The sequence below is a fragment of the Uloborus diversus genome, chromosome 1, assembly GCF_026930045.1.
Source record: "Uloborus diversus isolate 005 chromosome 1, Udiv.v.3.1, whole genome shotgun sequence".
In the NCBI taxonomy this organism is placed as follows: domain Eukaryota; kingdom Metazoa; phylum Arthropoda; class Arachnida; order Araneae; family Uloboridae; genus Uloborus; species Uloborus diversus.
Genome location: NC_072731.1, coordinates 111,307,621 through 111,326,697, shown reverse-complemented (window position 1 = coordinate 111,326,697; position 19,077 = coordinate 111,307,621). Strand labels below are relative to the sequence as shown.

The 19,077-nt window shown below is 32.4% G+C and overlaps 1 protein-coding gene across 1 annotated transcript in view; it reads right to left on the bottom strand.

The window, feature by feature from the left end:
• The window catches only part of LOC129231383 (coiled-coil domain-containing protein 6-like), a 52,970-nt gene that overhangs the window by 7,515 nt on the left and 26,378 nt on the right, over positions 1 to 19,077 (bottom strand). Inside the window, exons 4-6 of the mRNA XM_054865684.1 lie at positions 13,437 to 13,594; positions 12,400 to 12,556; positions 4,381 to 4,481 (exon numbers count right to left, since the gene is read on the bottom strand). Coding sequence (XP_054721659.1) covers positions 4,381 to 4,481; positions 12,400 to 12,556; positions 13,437 to 13,594 — 416 coding nt within the window. The remainder of the gene's footprint in view (positions 1 to 4,380; positions 4,482 to 12,399; positions 12,557 to 13,436; positions 13,595 to 19,077) is intronic.

Below are 19,077 nucleotides of genomic sequence, written 5' to 3'. Positions count from 1 at the left end.
CCTGGTTTGCTCAACATTGCATATTATGGCAAAAAAATAAAAAAAATTCATAACACATTTAAAGATATATATTGACTAAGAATATAAGACATTTAAAAAAATTGCAAAGGAACTGAAATCCCATGCATTAAATTTAAATAAAAAGGGGTAAAAACATCACTATTTGCATCTTAATCATAATGAAAACATTATTAATACTTTCTTTATAAATATGAAAAATATCTTGAAATTTTAACTAATACTAAGTGATACTTTAAAAAAATACATTTTCAGTTTAGCTGCAAAATACATTTCTATAAACCTTTCTTTCATGCAAAAATAAATTTAAGCAATTTTTATATCAAAACTATAAAATATATTTTCTTTTCTTTTTTTTTTGCAAAGTTAAAATGCAAAAATTTAAATTGGAATAAAATTAAATTGAATTTAAACAATAGAAAACAATAAAAAAGAAAAGGAAAGGAAAAGAACAAAAGAAAAAAAGAGAGATTTATCAAAGTTTATCGCCAATAAAATCAAAAACTTTCAAGCAAAAACCGAGGGTTACCATACACCTCGTTTGCAAGTAATGTTTTTCGTTGAACTCCTTGCCTTTCTTAAACTTTGAATCTCTCGTTCTCCCGGAACAAATCATCATCAAAGTCACATCAGGAAGATTATTGGACTGTCTTCTCATGAATCCAGCCTCCATTGTGTATTTTATGGATTAATTAATAGATTTCAAGGATTTAAATGTGGAGCGTACTCTGTGTTCGTTGTCTTAACACGGAACCTTCCTCGGAGTGTGTTTCCGTACAGTCATGTGACGTCACCTCAAGGCACGCATTTTTGCGCGTGAGATTTTTAAAAATCAGTTGTGTTTTAAAACACGACATCGGTGAATTTCGGGGTTTTGGGGGTCTGTTAACAATATCTAATAGTCAAAATAGGAATATTTAATAGTTTGCAACTTCCCTATTCTTTATGCAGCAATTGATTTCCAAGAACCTAAGCAAGTATTCTCGTGATAAAAGATTTATTTTAAATTGCTTAATAAACTGTCCAGACTGTTATAGCATTTCATGTAATCAGATTTTTCATGTTAAGCATTTTTGCGTGTTAAGACATTTCACAGTAAAAAAGTTTATACCAGCAACAGGCTCAGGGCTAGTTAGGCTGGTACTAGTCAATACATCAATGCTCATAGAAAGATAATTGTACGGTTTAATTTGTAGTTTTTCCTGGTTTGAGGATTAGCTAGGGATTTGAAAAATTTAAAACAGTAACAGCTTGTACAAACTTTATGTGAATCTAAAATTTTATGTGTAGGGAAAATCTTAATGAGTTCCTGCTACAGATATGTTAAGGGTAGTAGTATCTCTGTAACTATGAGTACAGACTAGCAGTGGTTTTGAGAAAAAATCAGGTCACTTTTAATCGGGGTTCGGTTTTAGACTGTCTGAAAATGGTTTAGGATAGGAGAGCTGGAGGTTTTTATCATCCAAAACTGCCTGAAAAGGACTTAAACTGTCCAAAAGTGTGCTAAAGCTGAAGAGGTATAATCTAATCAATTTGTATTTACTGCAATATTTGTAATGCACAAGCATAAATATTAATTAGTTTTAATTAATAAGTATTTGATAACATTTTTATCTGAAAAAATGTTTATCTAAAAAATATTTTATTTAAAAAAATTGCCAATAACTTTATTACATAAAAACCCAGAGTTATGAAAGAAATTCACAATACAACCAAGACAACTAATTTCAGTTCCATTTATAACTCAAAGGAATGTTATTAAGTGTTTTAAGGTGCAAAAAAAGGCTTAATTTTTTTAATAGTTTTTGCATATAAGTTTTACTTGATGTTTTAACAAAAATCCTCTTTTAAATCACAGATTAAAGAACAATAAATTGATGATTAAATACATGCACTTTTATTTTAAAACATGGGCTATTTGTTTTTTTAAATTCATATTTTTAATATAATACATTCTGTAACTACAATAAACAAAAACTATAGTAGCTTGACACAATTTTTAGAAGCAGATTATTGGCATTTTCCTAAAGTAGTTCGGTGGTACTTCAGTTTTAGATCATGAAATGGCACCATACTGCCCTACTAAGCACAAAAGTGGTATCAGCACTTTTTATCAAAATTGAGTTATTGCCAATAGGTGGTTCTTTGTCACATATTTCACCTAAATACAATGTTTTATGGTCATATGCCAATGATAAATATATTTTTTAAAGATGTAAAAAAAAAAACTTCATCTGAATCAAATGCATGAAGCCACACAACTTTAAACAGCAATTTCTCATTTTAAACTCACTGCAGACACGACTTTTGCGCTTAGAACGGCAGCTTAGTCAAAAGAGAATCTTCACAAAGCTGTAAAACACTCTCAAATATAGTTTCCCCTCTTTAGTTGAAAAATTGTCATTTATTACATTTAAGTCAATTATTACACTATGTTTTGAACACTTTCATTAGCATAGAAGCATAAATGACGAGAAATTTGAGTATTATTAGGATGAAAAAAAACTTCATGGGTATAAATCGAAACTTTTAATGAAGAACTCATCTTCTATATAATTGGATTAGAATCAGTTGTTTTAAAAAGTTACAAATATATTTATACAGTGGACACTGGTTAATTGAATCAACCACTTTAATGAATCAAATCATCAAAAACAGAACAAAATCCAGCTTTATTGAATTAGCCGCTTTATTGAATCAGCCACTTTATGGAATCAAAACTGTTTAGAACAAATGTGATTCATATGAGCGGCGGCCACTGTACTTGAATGTTCACCATTGAATAAATATTGAATATAAAACATAACTTTCAACACGCTTTGTTCTGTTTTTGACATTTCCTCGCAAAGTACTGTGTCTTTAAAAATTTAGTTTTTGACACTTTAGGACACAAGGGTTTTGAACAGGACAGTAAAAACCACTGTATTTACCGTGGTTTCTACTGTATTGTCCAAAATCTGCTTTTAATATCTTTTGATATACTTAGCATGTATACATCTGCTTTCTTTTTTTGTGACTAAAATAAGATGCAGACAGAGGCAGACATTGTCTTTTTTATATATGTCAATGCATATATATAAGAGCTCTGCTTAGTATGACATAAGCAATAGTAACAAACATTATTTATTATAAAGTATTTTTATTATTTTCATAATCACCTCAGTATCTTACACTCAAACGATTTAATTTAATAAAATGACCAAACAAGATTGTTCATTTGTTACTGTGTAAGTTCAAAATCTGGTAAATGTTGGCATTAGTTGGTGAATATTCACATTCACCTCCTAAAGATATTGGCAAATGACATAATATTTGTGGTGAATCCCCGGTGAAACTCAACCTTCTCCAATTTTGGTCGTTCACAGTTATACACATATAATATGTATTGCTGTGGTATAATCTTTTTTAGTTTAAGAAGTTCTACCTGGATAATTGGAACTAGGGAATGAAATAAAAAGGACATTTAACACTAGAATTATGGGAGGGGGCCATTTTGCACACTTTTTTTGCTAACTGTTCCTTGGTATATTCATATAAAGCTTAATCCTTTTTTGACTCTTCCTAAATCATAGTCCTGTGTATTATAAAAAATTTGAATTTTTTTTTATTGTTTTCTTAACCCAAACTATAGCATTACACCTAGAAGCCTGAAAGGTGTCACTTTGACCCTTTGGAGGAAAAAAAAAAGGGGAGCATTAGAAGTTATTTTCTGAAATGAAACTGAAATAGTGCTCTTAATGCTTTTTTTATTAAACTCTTTTTAAATACTTCATTACACATAATTGAAAAGAAAAAAACTTTAAATAAACTGTATTTATTATAAATATTAATTATTTTAAACTAGTTTTTACAAATGAGGCAGTGAGAAGAAAAGGGATGTAAGTGGCAAATTTCAAAATTTGGAGGTAATCAATGTAAATAAGGGAACCTCTCTTCTGTCTCGGGGCAAGAGATAGTATTAGTAGCCCTGGTAGGTGCTGCTGTACAGCATGATTTAGTAAACAAATTCTATGAAAGCCTACAAAGAACGTTATCTTAAAACACCTTTTACTCAAAACTTGAAAATGTCCATTTACATCCCTTTGCTTCTCACTGCCTAAAGAATTTAACACTATTCAGGGAACTATGCAGATTTCTTTTCAGAGGGTAAAAATGAGCCCCGCCGTATTTCCAGGCATACAAAGACCGCCGTAATTCTAGAGTTGAAATTCAGTAGCATCTCAAAAAAAAAAAAAAAAAGGATATGACAATGTGAACAGTGATACACAATTTAACACCACTGTTACACAACATTAACAGATCTGTGACCATAATAAACAAAACAGTAATGCACAGCATAAGCGAAAAGAAAAGTTTCATTACCGGGGCTATTTGGATTAGAAGATACGGCAGAACTGTTCATGGGAACTGGACTAGGCACTGATCTGTTAACACAACCAAAGTTGGATCCTTCATTGAATTGCCTGTAAAAGGAAATATGAATATGCTATCATGATATGAAAGCTCTAGTAAGTGAAAGCTTTTTCATAAGGTTATCTTCAATCCTTTGCAATAAAATGATAACTGAAACTTGTAGTCTTGTTTTCATGCGAAGATGTTAATAAGGAGCCACACTTGCACCATGTGATTAAAGTTGCAGTTGAAACAAAAAATAATAATTTCTTTAGGCAATTAATAAGTTTGAAACTTTAGCTGTGAAAACAACAGTAGAACAACATCTGATTATATTTCTTATTTAAACCAAAACTTTGAAATTTTCTAATATTCCACAGGCTGTATCATTACATTTCTAATTGAAAAAAAATTTAGAGGCTTGTTTTTTATTATTATTATTTTGCTTTTATTATTTCCCAATTTATTTATTTAGACCAGGTTTGCAATCTTTTACAGAAACAAAAAATAAGGACTTTTGAAAGACCTGTAAAAAAATTCAAGGATTTCAAAAGGTGAAGATATGCAATGCTTTTAAACAGTAGTTTCTCCATTCATAAAATGTGTAGGAAATAGAAGCGAGTTAAAAGGGGAAAAAAACTAGTGAATTTTATTCACAAAAATACTTAAAATAATATTTAATCTGAAAATATTTGCTGAAAGGGAATTAATTTGTTACTTTAAAGAATGCAAATTTTAGACTATCAAAAGTTGTGCCTTGTAGATCTCAACTTCACAATTTTTCCCAAAACACCTTCTACCTTCTCATCTAATGTTTCAACGATAGGCTAAAATTATGTTTTAAAAACTTCTACACTCCTGTTTGTGAAAATTGCAACATCACAAAGGACTTACACGAGTGGGCTGAAAATTGCAGGAAATGAAAAAGTAGGGCATAATATGCAAATGATTAGAATTGCAGACTGGTAGCGCATGTTAAGCAGTGCCCTCTGAACAGCGGATCGAACCAAATATAAATAGACGGCTGTAGCGAGGCGTGTGTGATTATAGGTGGTTATATGCTAGAGTAAACGTTAACTGAATCTTTACTATGCCTCTTTGACGAAAGAAAGTGAAATTTGAGCAAATTTCGGAGTTTGAACGTGCAGAATCGTCAGCCTTCGTGAAGCTGGAATGTCTTATTGTGCAGTAGCCGCTTGTGTGCAGCGTAACAGCAGCACAATCATGCGTGTTTGGAAGCAGTGGACGGACGAGGGTCGGACAGCACGGAAATCCGGGAGTGGACCCTGAAAAGTGATGTCAGCTCGGGATGACAGACACCTGATGCGTATGGCGCTGACGGACCGCAGAGCTTCTTCTAAACAATTGGCAACACAGTAGTCAACAGCTACAGGTGTTTCATTGTGTGCTTCATCAACTTGGAGACGTCTACTGCAGTGTGGGCTGAGCGCAAGGATTCCTTTATACAGGATTCCTCTCACGCAAAACCATCGCCGCCTGCGGCTTCAATGGGCCAATGTACATAGGAGCTGCCATTCTGATTAGCAGCAGGTCGTCTTTTCAGACGAATCCCGCTTCAATTTGTGGCACCATGATGGCCGAATTTGTGTCAGGCCTTGTGCCGGTGAACGACACATTCCGGAATGCATTATTGAACGCCACAGTGGACGAACGCCCGGAGTTATGGTCTGGGGCACCATAGCATATCATGGACGATCACAACTGCTACAAATTGTGGGCAGTCTGAACATAAAAATGATACCCGATACATAAACAAACTTATACAGCACCAAGCTATTCCTTTCCTGCAAGGATTGCCAGGGGCTGTATTCCAGTGGGATAATGCCTGCCCACATGTCGCCAGGACTGTTAAATCTTACCTTGATTCGCAGCAGGACAGCTTCTCCTTGGCCTGCAAAATTCCCGGATATCTCACCGATTGAACATGTGTGGGATTTTGTTGGGCGGCATCTCGCTCATGATCCTCGTCCTGTTGCTTCAACAGAGGAACTTTGGTTGCTCATACAAACAATATGGAATACTTTTCCGCAGGCAGATATTCAAACTTTGTTTCACTTCATGCCGAGTCGTGTAGCAGCACTTATTGCGACGAGTGGTGGCCACACAAAATACTAATTTCTATCTCCTTTTATTGTTTGCTTAATCTGAAAATGTAATCATTTATTTGTACCATTACCATTCAACTGCATATTAAATTTCATTCAACTATGATGCTTCCTTCATGGTGTTGCAATTTTCACAAACAGGAGTGTATTTCGAAAAATTTCCGGGAGAAACTTCTGATACCTTAATATTGCCAAAGATATTTTAAAAGTAATTTCAATATTGAAAACATTTTGGAAGTGCACACCATAAATTACGATTTTGGTCGTGAATTTCATATATTCTGCTCTTGATACCAGCTACTCACCCTGTATCTCTGACAGCATTTGAAAGGACAATTTCAACATTTAACGAGTAAGGACCATTTTAAGGAGCAGCACTGGTCAAGGGCATCTAAACATTCAAACTCTGTCTGATGTTAACACATAGTAACATTTAATAAGTCCATGATTTATCTTTACTAATAATAAGTCTCTGTCTGTCAGGATCTCTGTGACGCGCATAGCACCTAGTCCATTCTCCCGATTTTAATGAAATTTGGCACAGAATTAGTGTGTAGCATGGGGTGTGCACCTTGAAGCGATTTTTCGAAAATTCAATTTTGTTCTTTTTCTATTCCAATTTTAAGAACATTTTCCCAAGCAAAATTATCATAAGATGGACGAGTAAATTAAAAAGTTATCATAACGTGGAACCGTAATATGGGCAAGCCATTTGATGAGAAATTCATAATACATTATTTGTTAATATACAGGCGAACCAAAAGATCTTTTAATTTTTCCACTACGGGCAAAGTCATATGGGTGCCACTAGTAAATAACTAAAAAATTGTTGAAAAATTAAAGATTGTTTTATTTTTAAAGTTTAAAAACTATTTCTGTGTAAATTTAAGTGAATTATTAATACTATTGCTTGCAGGTAAAAAACATGAGTATTTCTTTTCCTAACAAAAAATGTTTTTTTGATCAGACTTATTCATTAATTCTGAGGTATTTGTCCCTTTTAAAAAATACAAATAGCAGTGTATGTATTGGTATTTTACAATAACAAATAATAACTAGCAGTTATCAATAATTAGCATGATCATTAGTCAAATATATTTAATAGCTATTTAATGACAAATACAAATAGTTAATATGATAGTTCATCTGAGGTTTGAACCTGGGCCCCCCCGAAACAGAATCCTGGCTACGCCACTGAAAATTGGTGACGAAAGAGCATTAAAAAAAGTTCCACTAAAAAAAGAAATTAAGAAACGCTGCCCTAGAGGGTCTGGCAAAGTGGCAATAGTTCAAATCCTCTGCTATGGAATAAGGGATAAGAAAAGTTAAATAACTTTAATTCATAGATAAATAGAGAAAAATCTGGAACCAAGAGATTGTAATAACAGTAAGATTGTGATAACATAAAACATGATCACATTTAGCAGAGAATACTGCTACAGTCCAATATCATTAAATTGATTTGTGAAACTTACTATACTGAGAAATCATTATTTATTATCATCAAACTATTTCTTGTACCACACTACTTTATTGTATTGAGGTGCTACTAAAAAGTTTTGTACTTAAAAGTTAAGAGAACTAAATATTAACAAAATCTATAAAACATTAGGGCTCGACCGATGGCATTTTTTGGCGGATGGGCCAATGCCGATTGTTCAAAGATAGCCGATTGTTTTTCTTAAAATGGCCGATGGCAAAAAAAAAAAATAAATAAAAATAAATTGCTAAACTAGTGAGGGATTTGAAGGATCATTTATTCATTTCACTTTACTTCCTTTTCACGAATAGAGAATTGTAATCACAAAAAAAAAGTAATAATAATCAAATTTTGACCTAAATTTTTATTTTATAATCACCCAATTTAAAGTTCACAAGTTTTTTCGACACACCTGTATGTTCATATGCACCTGAGGGTGATTCTCCAAAATCCTTACAATATTATGTCCCAGTAGCCTAAAACAAAAGCTGTTTAACTCAGAAAGTGTTTTCACTTTTTTAATAGTTAGAAATAACTTATCTGATGTTATTCTACTCTTATCAAAAAAATAACTCATTTATTAATTTTTTCTATAAAATTTTTTAAATAACCAGAAAGTCACACTTTTGGCGTCTCCCCATCCATTTTTCAAATGGACTCTAATTATTTAAAAATTTTATATCAACATTCCACAAATTTTATTTGTAGTACAAAATTAAGCATACATACTTAAAGGTGTAAAATAACATTCCCTTTAAATAAAATTAAATTATTTAAATCATCAAGGTACATCATTTTAAACTTTGTCCCCAGGTTTTCATGCCACTCTTGTCCTAGGAATGAGTTCAACTATTATAGATAAAAAAATGGAATTTTTAATCTGCTGTTCTATAAAACTGTTTATTATCACCATTTTGTTGGATTCCTTGAGTATTTTGTTAATATGATTTGTCTGCTGTTCTCATTTACATTTTGAAGTTCAAGAATTTTCGCTGTCATTCTCCTGGACAATATTTCTGCTTTAAATAAACGAAACATTTTAACTCTTCTCATAGTGTGTGGTTTAATTAAGAGGTTAGAAGAGAAAAATATTATCATTGACCTTAAATTTAGTCCCGGGCCTACGTAACAGGCAAATTGTATGAAAAATGTCATACTCCTGTCCTAAAAAAAAATCACTCTCTTGCATTATTTCTCAAGCACTGGGAATGCATCCCGTGGAATAAAAAGATTTATCTCCAATACATTTAGTTGGAAAAGAAGATTGACTGAAAAAAAGAAAGTTAAATATGGCAAACCATAAATAAAAAATGTATCAGTGGAATAACTCTATTTAATATTTTTTGTTGTTCAGACGAATCATCGTTCCGAAAGAGATTTTTTGGTTAGACATTTGTTTAGACGTAGGGAGTGGATTTTTTTATTCAACAGACTTCCATTTTCAGCATGGGCATCGCCATGCGAGTACTGCTGGTACTCTGATACGACAACCATATAACATAACGTTTCGTCGGAATTAGCTCTGTGTGACTTTTACCTATTCCCAGCAAAAAAGCATTTGCAGGGACGCCGCTTTCAGCGCCGTGTCAGATGAAGATAAAGCTGCATCATAGGAGGTTGTGAAAAATGGCTTTCAGGAGCATTTCCAGAAGTTATACGAACATTGGCAGAAGTACATAGTAGCTCAAGGTGACTCTTTGAAGGTGGATGTGCTTTGGTAATGTGAACTATTCTGAGTAAGATTTTATGCAGATTGTCCTTGAACTTTTGGATCGTACTACGTATAATCTGTATAGGGTGTAGTTACACTTCTCCGTTTCTGACTGCTGTATGATGAAAGAGAAAGAACAATAGAAAAAAAAAGGAATGAAAGAAAAAAAGGAAGATAAACAAAGACACTGTTTAATAACCAATTATTTTTTTAAATTGAACATATAACTAAGACTTCAGTAATAATATAATAATGCATGGATTTAGGTACACTATACATATAATTTTCTGAAATTTAAATAGTTGCATAATAGAAAATCCTTGAAATATTTTTATGCTTTATTATTAAAAATATGATGAAAGAAAAAATAACTTTATTCATCGATTAGATAAAAATAGTTATTTACAATGGAAAAAAAATCCATTTTATAAGTGATGCAAAAAGATGGCGCATTACAAACTATAGGTGAAACAAGTAAGAGAAATGCAATGCAAAATAAATAATCGCTAAATATTTAAGAAATGCTTGAAACCACAAGGGAAGGGGGGGGGGTCACCCTCTAATTTTGGAGCAACTCACAACATTAAACTTCGGTCTCATGTTTTCAATACAGAACCGCTACCACTAACGCCTCGGAAGAATTTGAATCTACTTCAGCACTTCCAAAGAAAAAATTCAAAAATCTCCTTGATTTCCGAATTATGTCACCAACCAAATAGTCTTTAATCAATTTTTTACATTAATGCTCTAAATTCTTCCTAAACAATAGATAAAGCTTGAAAAAAAAAACCCTCTAATGTTATGAATGGTGTTGGTTTTAAACCACTTGGAAGTACAACTAGAGTTTAATTTCAGAATTAGAGGGAGGAGGGCACAAAAATGTTCTCACAAATAGAAAAATAGGTGTAAAAAAATAGAGTTCAAAATAATCATAAGTTAGTCTCCGATTCGGCAATATATTACCAAATGATCGTTAGCCTAAGACGCTATATTATTTTTGTATTGAAATAAGTAATTAATAGCCACACAAAAATGAGTAAATAGGCCTTTTAGAACACCCAATTAGAAAGAAAAAAGGAAATGCACAACTGGAACCTATACAGACCCGACATACAAAATTTTAACCTTTCTACAGCTTACCGTTTTTGAGATACGACTTATGAAAGATACATAAGTACATTCAGCCACAAAAAACAATGCAATAATTAACTTGTTTGTACCTGAATGCAGTATTAAAAATTTGTTTAGGGGTGACTAAAATAGAAATTCATACTGAAATTTAAGTTAAACTAGTATGTTGTGGTCATCATGAAACTTTCTTCTATATCTTTCTTATAATTCTAATCCCTCCCCATTCTCGACGAGGAGGCAATATTCCCAAAAAAAAAAAAAAAAAAAAAAATCACAAGTGCCAAAACTTGACAACCATCACAATTCCTGATTTATCTCAAAAGCAAAGCCAAGAATGAAAATTGAAAATTATTTTAAAAGCCTTGCTTAAAATAATTACAAACATTTATTTGTTAACAAACAAAAGATGGGAACAGTTAAAAAGTTTAAATCATCACGATTTTCTGATCATTTTCCAACAAGTTAAATCACGCAAAATATACAGACGACAGTCTATTACAATTTATCTTTCTTATTGTTGCATTCATAAAGCTATTTTTATTCACACACACACAAAAAAAAAAGTCAGCCCCCCCCCCCCCCATGGAGCGATGGAGCCAAAATTGAATCAACGCCTGTTTACATATAGATTCACATTTATGAAAAATTTCACCCAGAACGTAGCATTATTTCTTGAGATATGGCACTCACAATGGAAAAAAAAGAACATTAGATTGAGCCACTCCCTTTTCAGCTATGGAAGCCAAAATAGAATCTGCTCTAATACCCTCTAAGGGTTACATGTCGATAAATTTTTGTTCAATTCTGTCCATTATTTCTTGAGATACAGCAGTCACAGTTGACGACGAAAAATGTTCTACAGCTCAATCCCCGTTTGAGCTATTGACACCAAAATTGAATCAGCACCTGTACCTGTTAGGGGCAACATATGAACCAAATTTTGTTTGATTCCACCAGTTACTTCCAAGGGAATAGCAGACACGCAAAACTCAAAAAACGTCCCATTGCTCCACCTCTCTTAGAGAAATTCGCGCAAAAAACCAATGGGAACAAGTTCATATACAGGCACATATGTGTACCGAATTTCGTTTGATTTCATGCGGTAGTTTTTGCTGTAGAGCGGTCACAAAAAACCGGGCATACATACGTGACACACACTAAGACATTTTCCAAAAATGGTCGAAATGGACTCGACACACCTCAAAATGTTCAAATCCGTCAAAATTCAAAAATTTGCACGAATCCAATACTTTTTCTATATATTAGACATAGAAGGAAGTAAAAATTTGACATACTCCCTTTACTTTGTATTAAAAAGTAAAACGAAGGTCTTTTTTTTTCGAAAACATCCACCGATTCCATCGGCTTTTCGATGTTTCTTAAGGCCGATGGGCCGATGTTTCCTCTAATTTTGCATCCGCCGCCGATGGCTAAATTGTTGAACCACTGGTGCCGATGCATAGGTTGAGTCCTATAAAACATCTCTAGTATATTATAAAGATTGCTTTCTGTGTCGCACAAATAAAGAAGAAAATAAATACCTTTCTTCATCCATCTCTAGACTAGATTCACTTTCAGACAGGTGGCGGCAAAGCGCCTCCCGACGTTCCACTTCCATCTGAAGCCTTTTCTGCAAGCGAACATTCTCATCTCGAACATTCTTCTCTTCCATCACAAACAGAGCCATCTTTTCTGAATCTATAAGATGAAAACTAAGCATAAGAATAATTGTTTAGTGCTAAATTGGTAAACATCTTCAAAAACAATTATGTTTGAGGTTTAGTGTCTAAAAATATTTCTAAAAGAAATAATTTGTGCAATATTTTCCATTCATTCACTCAGAAACTGAAAAATTGTCCAATACCACAATACCTGCGTGTTTTTTCTGTATTTTCTAAAATAAGAATAATTACAGCCAGAAATCTGAAATGTTTAGAAAAAAAAAAATCCAACTTTCACAATTTTTTTTGTTGGGAATATTGCTTCGTCAAGCATTAGGAGGGATCAAAATTATAAAAAAGATATAGAAGAAAGTTTCGTGATGGCCACAACATACTAGTTTTTATAAGATTTACTCACCGCACAAAGCAATGGATCACAGGACTAGCTATTGTTCTCAATTATAATGACAAATCATGTAAAAACATCAATGTTTTGAAAACATCGACATTGATGTTGCACCCCTAATGCACTAGTAGTTTTTTTTTTTTTTTTTTGTTAATAAGTATACGGCAAAATAATTAAAAATGATGAATAACCGTAGAAATGCGAGCTAAAATCATGTTAAATTCCTGAAAAGTTCACACATTTTTGAAGTCAAAAAGTACAAGGTTTAATGATTTATATTACTTTATCTAAGGTTCAATCACCATGTGAAGCAATGGATCACAGGACATTAACCAATCACAAAGTGAAGAAAACAAACACCAAACCACAGTAAAGTGAAATCAGTAATCAAATTCAATCACCCAATAAGTTAAAAAGCAAGGTGTTTCTTCCAGTAATCCTTTTAAATATGAAAAATAATAATTTTAGCAGGAACTGCTTCAAGAAAGTGACAATTTTGTATAACACTTACGCTCTTGCTGGGCATTCAAAAGCTGCATCTTCAACTTTGCTACTTCACTTCTTAAGTGTTGAACGTGCAGGGTTAAGTTTGCAGCGGTATCACCTTTGTTGATATCCCGTGGGGATGGTGGGGCAGAAACAGGTTGCTCCAGCTTTTCTTGTAACATTCTACGGAGAAAACAAGAAAAAAACAGTTCAATTTTTCTGCATAATTACCAATAGAATAATTGTAGGTTCATGAAAAAAATGACTTATTTTTCGAGCATTTTCGCGTTATTTATGCCCATACTCAGGGATTTTTTGACCACTCAAACAAATAAACATAAACATGAAAACTGTTTTTAAATCAAAAACACAAGAGTTTTTTTTTTCAAATTCATGCCGTTGAATCGTGAACAAATATTTCGAAAATAGAAAAAAATTGAAGATGCAGGGATTGAATAGAATATCCATTATTAATGCATTATGTTAACATAAATTTTGAAAACTCATCAGTAGTTCAGTTACTCAACATTTCTTTGATGATGGGTTTTCACTCAAATTTTGGTCAAAATGCAAATGAATTTTTTCTTTTTTTGAAAATGCATTACTAACTGCAATTAGTATTACTTCTTTCAGCTTGTACAAGGAATGAAAAAGAGATTTGTTCAAACAGTGTTCATAACACAAAACATCGACACAATAAAGATCTTAGAAGTGTATCTTTATAAAGTGAAGACATTATAGTAGAAAGAAAATCACTTAATATAAATAAACAAGTTTGATCAAAACATGATATTACTCCAACTCAGGGGATCGCACAGAAATGTTTACCCCTACATAGGGTTGCTATTTTGTCCACTCTTTTGTATAAAGTTTGGGACGCCAGAAGAAATTGGACAAAATGAAAAATCAACCGATTATCCATACATAAATTTATCATTAGGGTGTAATAAAATTAGTATATGATTCTAACAGATTATTTATTATGAATTAATCATTTACTTAAATTTAACAATGTGAACAAGCTATTGCGCATGATTACACTATTATATATTACAATAAGTAGAGATTAAACTCAATGGAAAAGTCAAATAAAATGCTAGGAGACATACATACTAGAAGTGGGCAATATTGTTCTTTTTAATGATCCGTTCATCAGAGGATCGTTCATTTAAAAAAGTTGCATGTCCCTACACAATATACTCAAGTACAGTTGAAATGCTTCAATAGATCAGTTATATTCTTTGAAGGAAAAATAACTAAAATGATCCGAAAAATAACTAAATGAAGTAAAAAAATATGCCTATGAAAAATGAATCAAAAAATTTTGTTCAGGTGTAGATGTATAAAACAGTTATAGTTCGTGTTTTACGGTATTTCTCAGTTGCTAAATGGTAAGATATGTTTTCTATTCCAAAAATTGCAGGTTCCATTGCAGCATGTCAAATATTAAGTTATAATTTTCCCGGCTACAGCACATCTCGGTGAATACTGGTTGTACAAATGTGAAACGTTTTGTGTTGAAATTATTTTTTAATGGAGATTATTTCCTTAAACATAAGTTAGGGTACCTACGGCCCATTTAAAATTTTTTTAGTATTTTTTGACATGTTATTTTTGCTTCAAACTTTTAATACCTCTACTCTGCATCTGATTTTGAAAATTTTTTTTCAATTGGAAGTACAGTGCTCGCCGCTTATTAAAATCACATTCGTTCGGGGTATATATGATTTTACAAAGAGGCTAATTTTATTATCCAGCATTCAAAAAAATGAAAGATTTTGAAGTTTAAATACTCTAAAAATGAATTGAATTACTTCATTTATTTCTGTTTTAAGTATTTCAAAAGGCAGTTATCATTTTAACTAAACATGAGGTGCATTTTTTTTTTAAAATAATTATTTGCACAAGGATCTTAAAATGTAGGTGTATTGTTTGCTCAGCAGAATTGGGAGAGCCAAGATTCAATATCGTTTGAGAGTTTACAAAGTGTTTTGTAACATTCACCATATTTTCCTCTTTGTTCTAAAGTGCATCGTACATTATCAAGCGCTTTTCTGACAGCTATTGAAAATGAAGAGGCAAATTTGACTCTGAGATTTCCTCATCTTCTGAGACCAATTCCTTCACTTCTTGGTGCTTCTTTAAAAAATTCTTACGTATGATGTTCAAAAGTTTGATTTTATAAAACAGCGATAGTGATTTTATTAAAAGATGGTTTTAACGTGTTTTGGTATTGCAATGATTCTGTTCTTCCAGATTTGATATTAAAAAGCGGCTGATTTTATAATCCAGTGATTTTATTAGCGGCGGGTACTGTATACATCTAAGACTAACGTTTGTGAAAATAGAGGTCTTGCAGGTTAAACCGAAATATCCTGTATACATATAGTATTATTAACTAACCATGTACAACGAAAAAAGTAATAAGAAATGTATCGGTAGCTCAGCCGGAGTACCGGATAACTTATATTAAAAAAAAAGGGCTAAAAATATTAGGGAGCTTCAAAATTATTCCACAGTACTAATGAGAACAGTAAAAAAACGAAACTTTTCTAAAATGGGGAAAAAATTAGACAGTGATAAACCTTATTAAAAATCTCTGGATATTGAATGTAAAATAAGCAACTTGGAAGTCACCAAGCAAGTTTAAAATAAGGCCAAATCAAGGACGTAGCCAAGGAGTGGGTCCATGGGGTCCGGATCCCCCCCCCCCTTCCCGAAAGACCCCTTGCCTTTTTTTTTCAGTTGTTCCATCTCGCATCAACAAAATTTTTCCGAAAAGAAATGATTTTATAAAACGCAGCATACTCTCCCCTTAAATATTCCCAGTAATCGGCAATTTTCTCAGCGCTTGAGTCAATTCAGAACACGAGAACCTCGTGCAACAACCGCAGGTTCCCAATTTTCGTCTGCTTTTTGCTGTGTCACCTACTCTGTCCGAAACGGGGAAATGTCCCTTTCGACTTTCAATCCAGCTGGGTCCTGTGACCTTGAAATTCAGCCCCTCTCCTTGGTCCATCAAATTGCCATTGGCAAAGTAAAAACAAGCATTTATTGCCACTTCCGCCGTATCCCACAGTCTCATTGGCGTGGTTTTCTTTATTTCTTTCTCTTTTCTTTTTGGATTTTCATGGATTTCGTAGACGCATGTTGTACGAAAGACAACCAGAGTGAGGTGCGTTCCTGGTGAATCAGTAATTGAATTCCGATTCTTTTCTGTTTTAACACGCAGTTTTTATCTACGTCATACTTATAGGAAACATATCTTGAACAAAATTGTATGCAAAAAAAATTAAATTTACCCAAACTAGGTAAGTCGCAGTGCTCCCTTTTAAAGTTTTCTTGATAATACAAGCAATTTTACTTGTTAATGTGTTTTTCCATTTAAAATCTAATTTTAGATTCTAAGCCAGCAGAGAAAAAAGAAATTCTACACATTTCGTGTGTTTGAGGATGAGAAAAATAATTATTGATTTTTTTTTTCATTTTAACTCTATATTTTTGGCATGGTTCATTTCAGATTCATTTTATATTTTGATAAAAATTTTATTTGAACTTTTAGATTACTTTTAACATTTCTCTCCTGTCTGAGTAACAAATTACGTAGATTTTTTACTGATGTTTTCCCCCCAATATTTAAGCATGATCATGAAACATATTAAATGCCCCCCCCCCCAAAAAAATAGTGTTTGAAGGTAAAATAAATAAAATAAATGAATAAATAAAAACTTGAAGTTGATGTAACAAACTTTTTACGGTATCAAAGTTTTATAGAAAAATTAAATTGAAAGTTATTTGAATATTTTACTGTGATCAGTTTATGAAATTACAAGTTCGGTCATATTAACGCATGTAATAAGTAATTTATTAGAAATTATTACTTTTAAATATTACTGAATTGTGATTCTATGATCCCAAAAGAAAAACAGTTAGTTTTTAATTGACGAAAAAAAATCTTATTCGATGTTGTTCCATAAAACATATTTGTATTTGCATCATTGGAATACATTTTCTGATTGTTATTCACTGGCTTTGTACTAAGGAGTTATTTAATTAGCATATATGCATCCATCTTTAGTAAATTGTGAAGGTAGCATTAAACGTAACAAGAAACAGGCATATGCATTTAACTATAAATTACTAGGTGAAAATTACCGCTATTTACTGCGTTACAAGCAAAGAAACAAAAAAGGTGAATACGAGATAAATGTTTTTGAGCTTTTCTTTTATATATTGCCTGCTTTTAAACACTTATTTTCTTGAAGCTAAAGATATTTACTATTTCTTGCAATAGAGTGTTTTGCTAACATCGTATTGAAGAAAAAAAATCATTACCTGCGTCGTAAAATATATGTATTGTTGTTAAAATTAACAACATGTTGTTAAAATAAAATTACACAGATGCTTAATTCATTAGGTATACATTCCATTAATTGGCATGTAAAAGATCCCTTAGGTCGTTTGACTGTGAATATTCTTGACAAAATTAAATTCCTTTTGCAGTTTCGAATCGAAGAGAGCTCAGGTGTCTCCATCTGGTGGAAACTGGGCATCAAATTTTCCTGTGACATTAACATCCGCGCCCTAATGGTGGCATATGAATGACTGGATGCCATATCGTTGGTTCGCACTTGTTCCACAAAAGGCTAAAGCCTCTAACACAGCCCCGTTAGTAAGAAAAAAATAATGATAAAAAACGGCAATACGCCTTTTCCGATATTTAAAATTTTTTCGAACAGCTTTCACCCTTTGAGGAATAGCGACTTCACTTTAGAACACCATTTATTTCTTGCTTCTCTTTTTTTTTTCAGCTAACTGAAATCACTGTGTCAGTTGGCTGAAGAAAGAAAAAATATATATAAAAAAAATGGTTGCAACAAAGGAAGCCTCCGTCCCTCAAAGAGTTAATAGTTTGTTCAAGCTTTTAATTGATGATTAGGAATGATAATTAGAAAACGGATAAGATTGGAAATATCATTCTATTTCCTGTTATCAAAAAAATATTATAAATGTAAATAAATAAAAACTAATTCAAGCTTTTTAAATGAAACTTTGTTAATATTTTCGTTGAGAGAGTTGTGGGATTTTGCCTGAAATGTTGTTCAAATCGGACAGGGTTACGTTATGTAACATTCATATAGTTATACATTCGACTCCATAGATATAGATTTATTTATCCTCATATAAATAATGCCGATGATCGAGTAACCCGCGTGTTTCAACAATGAATTCGCACCATGGCATGACATGTAATTCGATAATATGTTTTGGTAATGTTTAACATGCAAGGAAAGGCTTTATTGTGACAAGGCTGAACTTGATCCGGTAACTTGAACAGTTTTACTGGTAAGACTGTGTCATATCAGAGGAATGAAGAAACGAAAACAATGAACGTTATCTGCTGGAGTTTAGGGTTAATCCACTGGTGTTAGAGTTAAAATTTCAGCTATCAAAATATCACCAAACAGGCAATTGCTTCGTTCAAATGAAGAAGATTTGAAGCAATTTTCACCCGTCATGCCTTGACAGGTGACTTTCTAGTTTTCAAATAAACTGGCATAAGTACAAATGTACATATTTTGTTGAAATATATTACAAAGCTTTAATATTTTATTAAATTATCGCATGCATTTTCCAAGTAATTTCTAGAACAGTTTTCGTTTTCC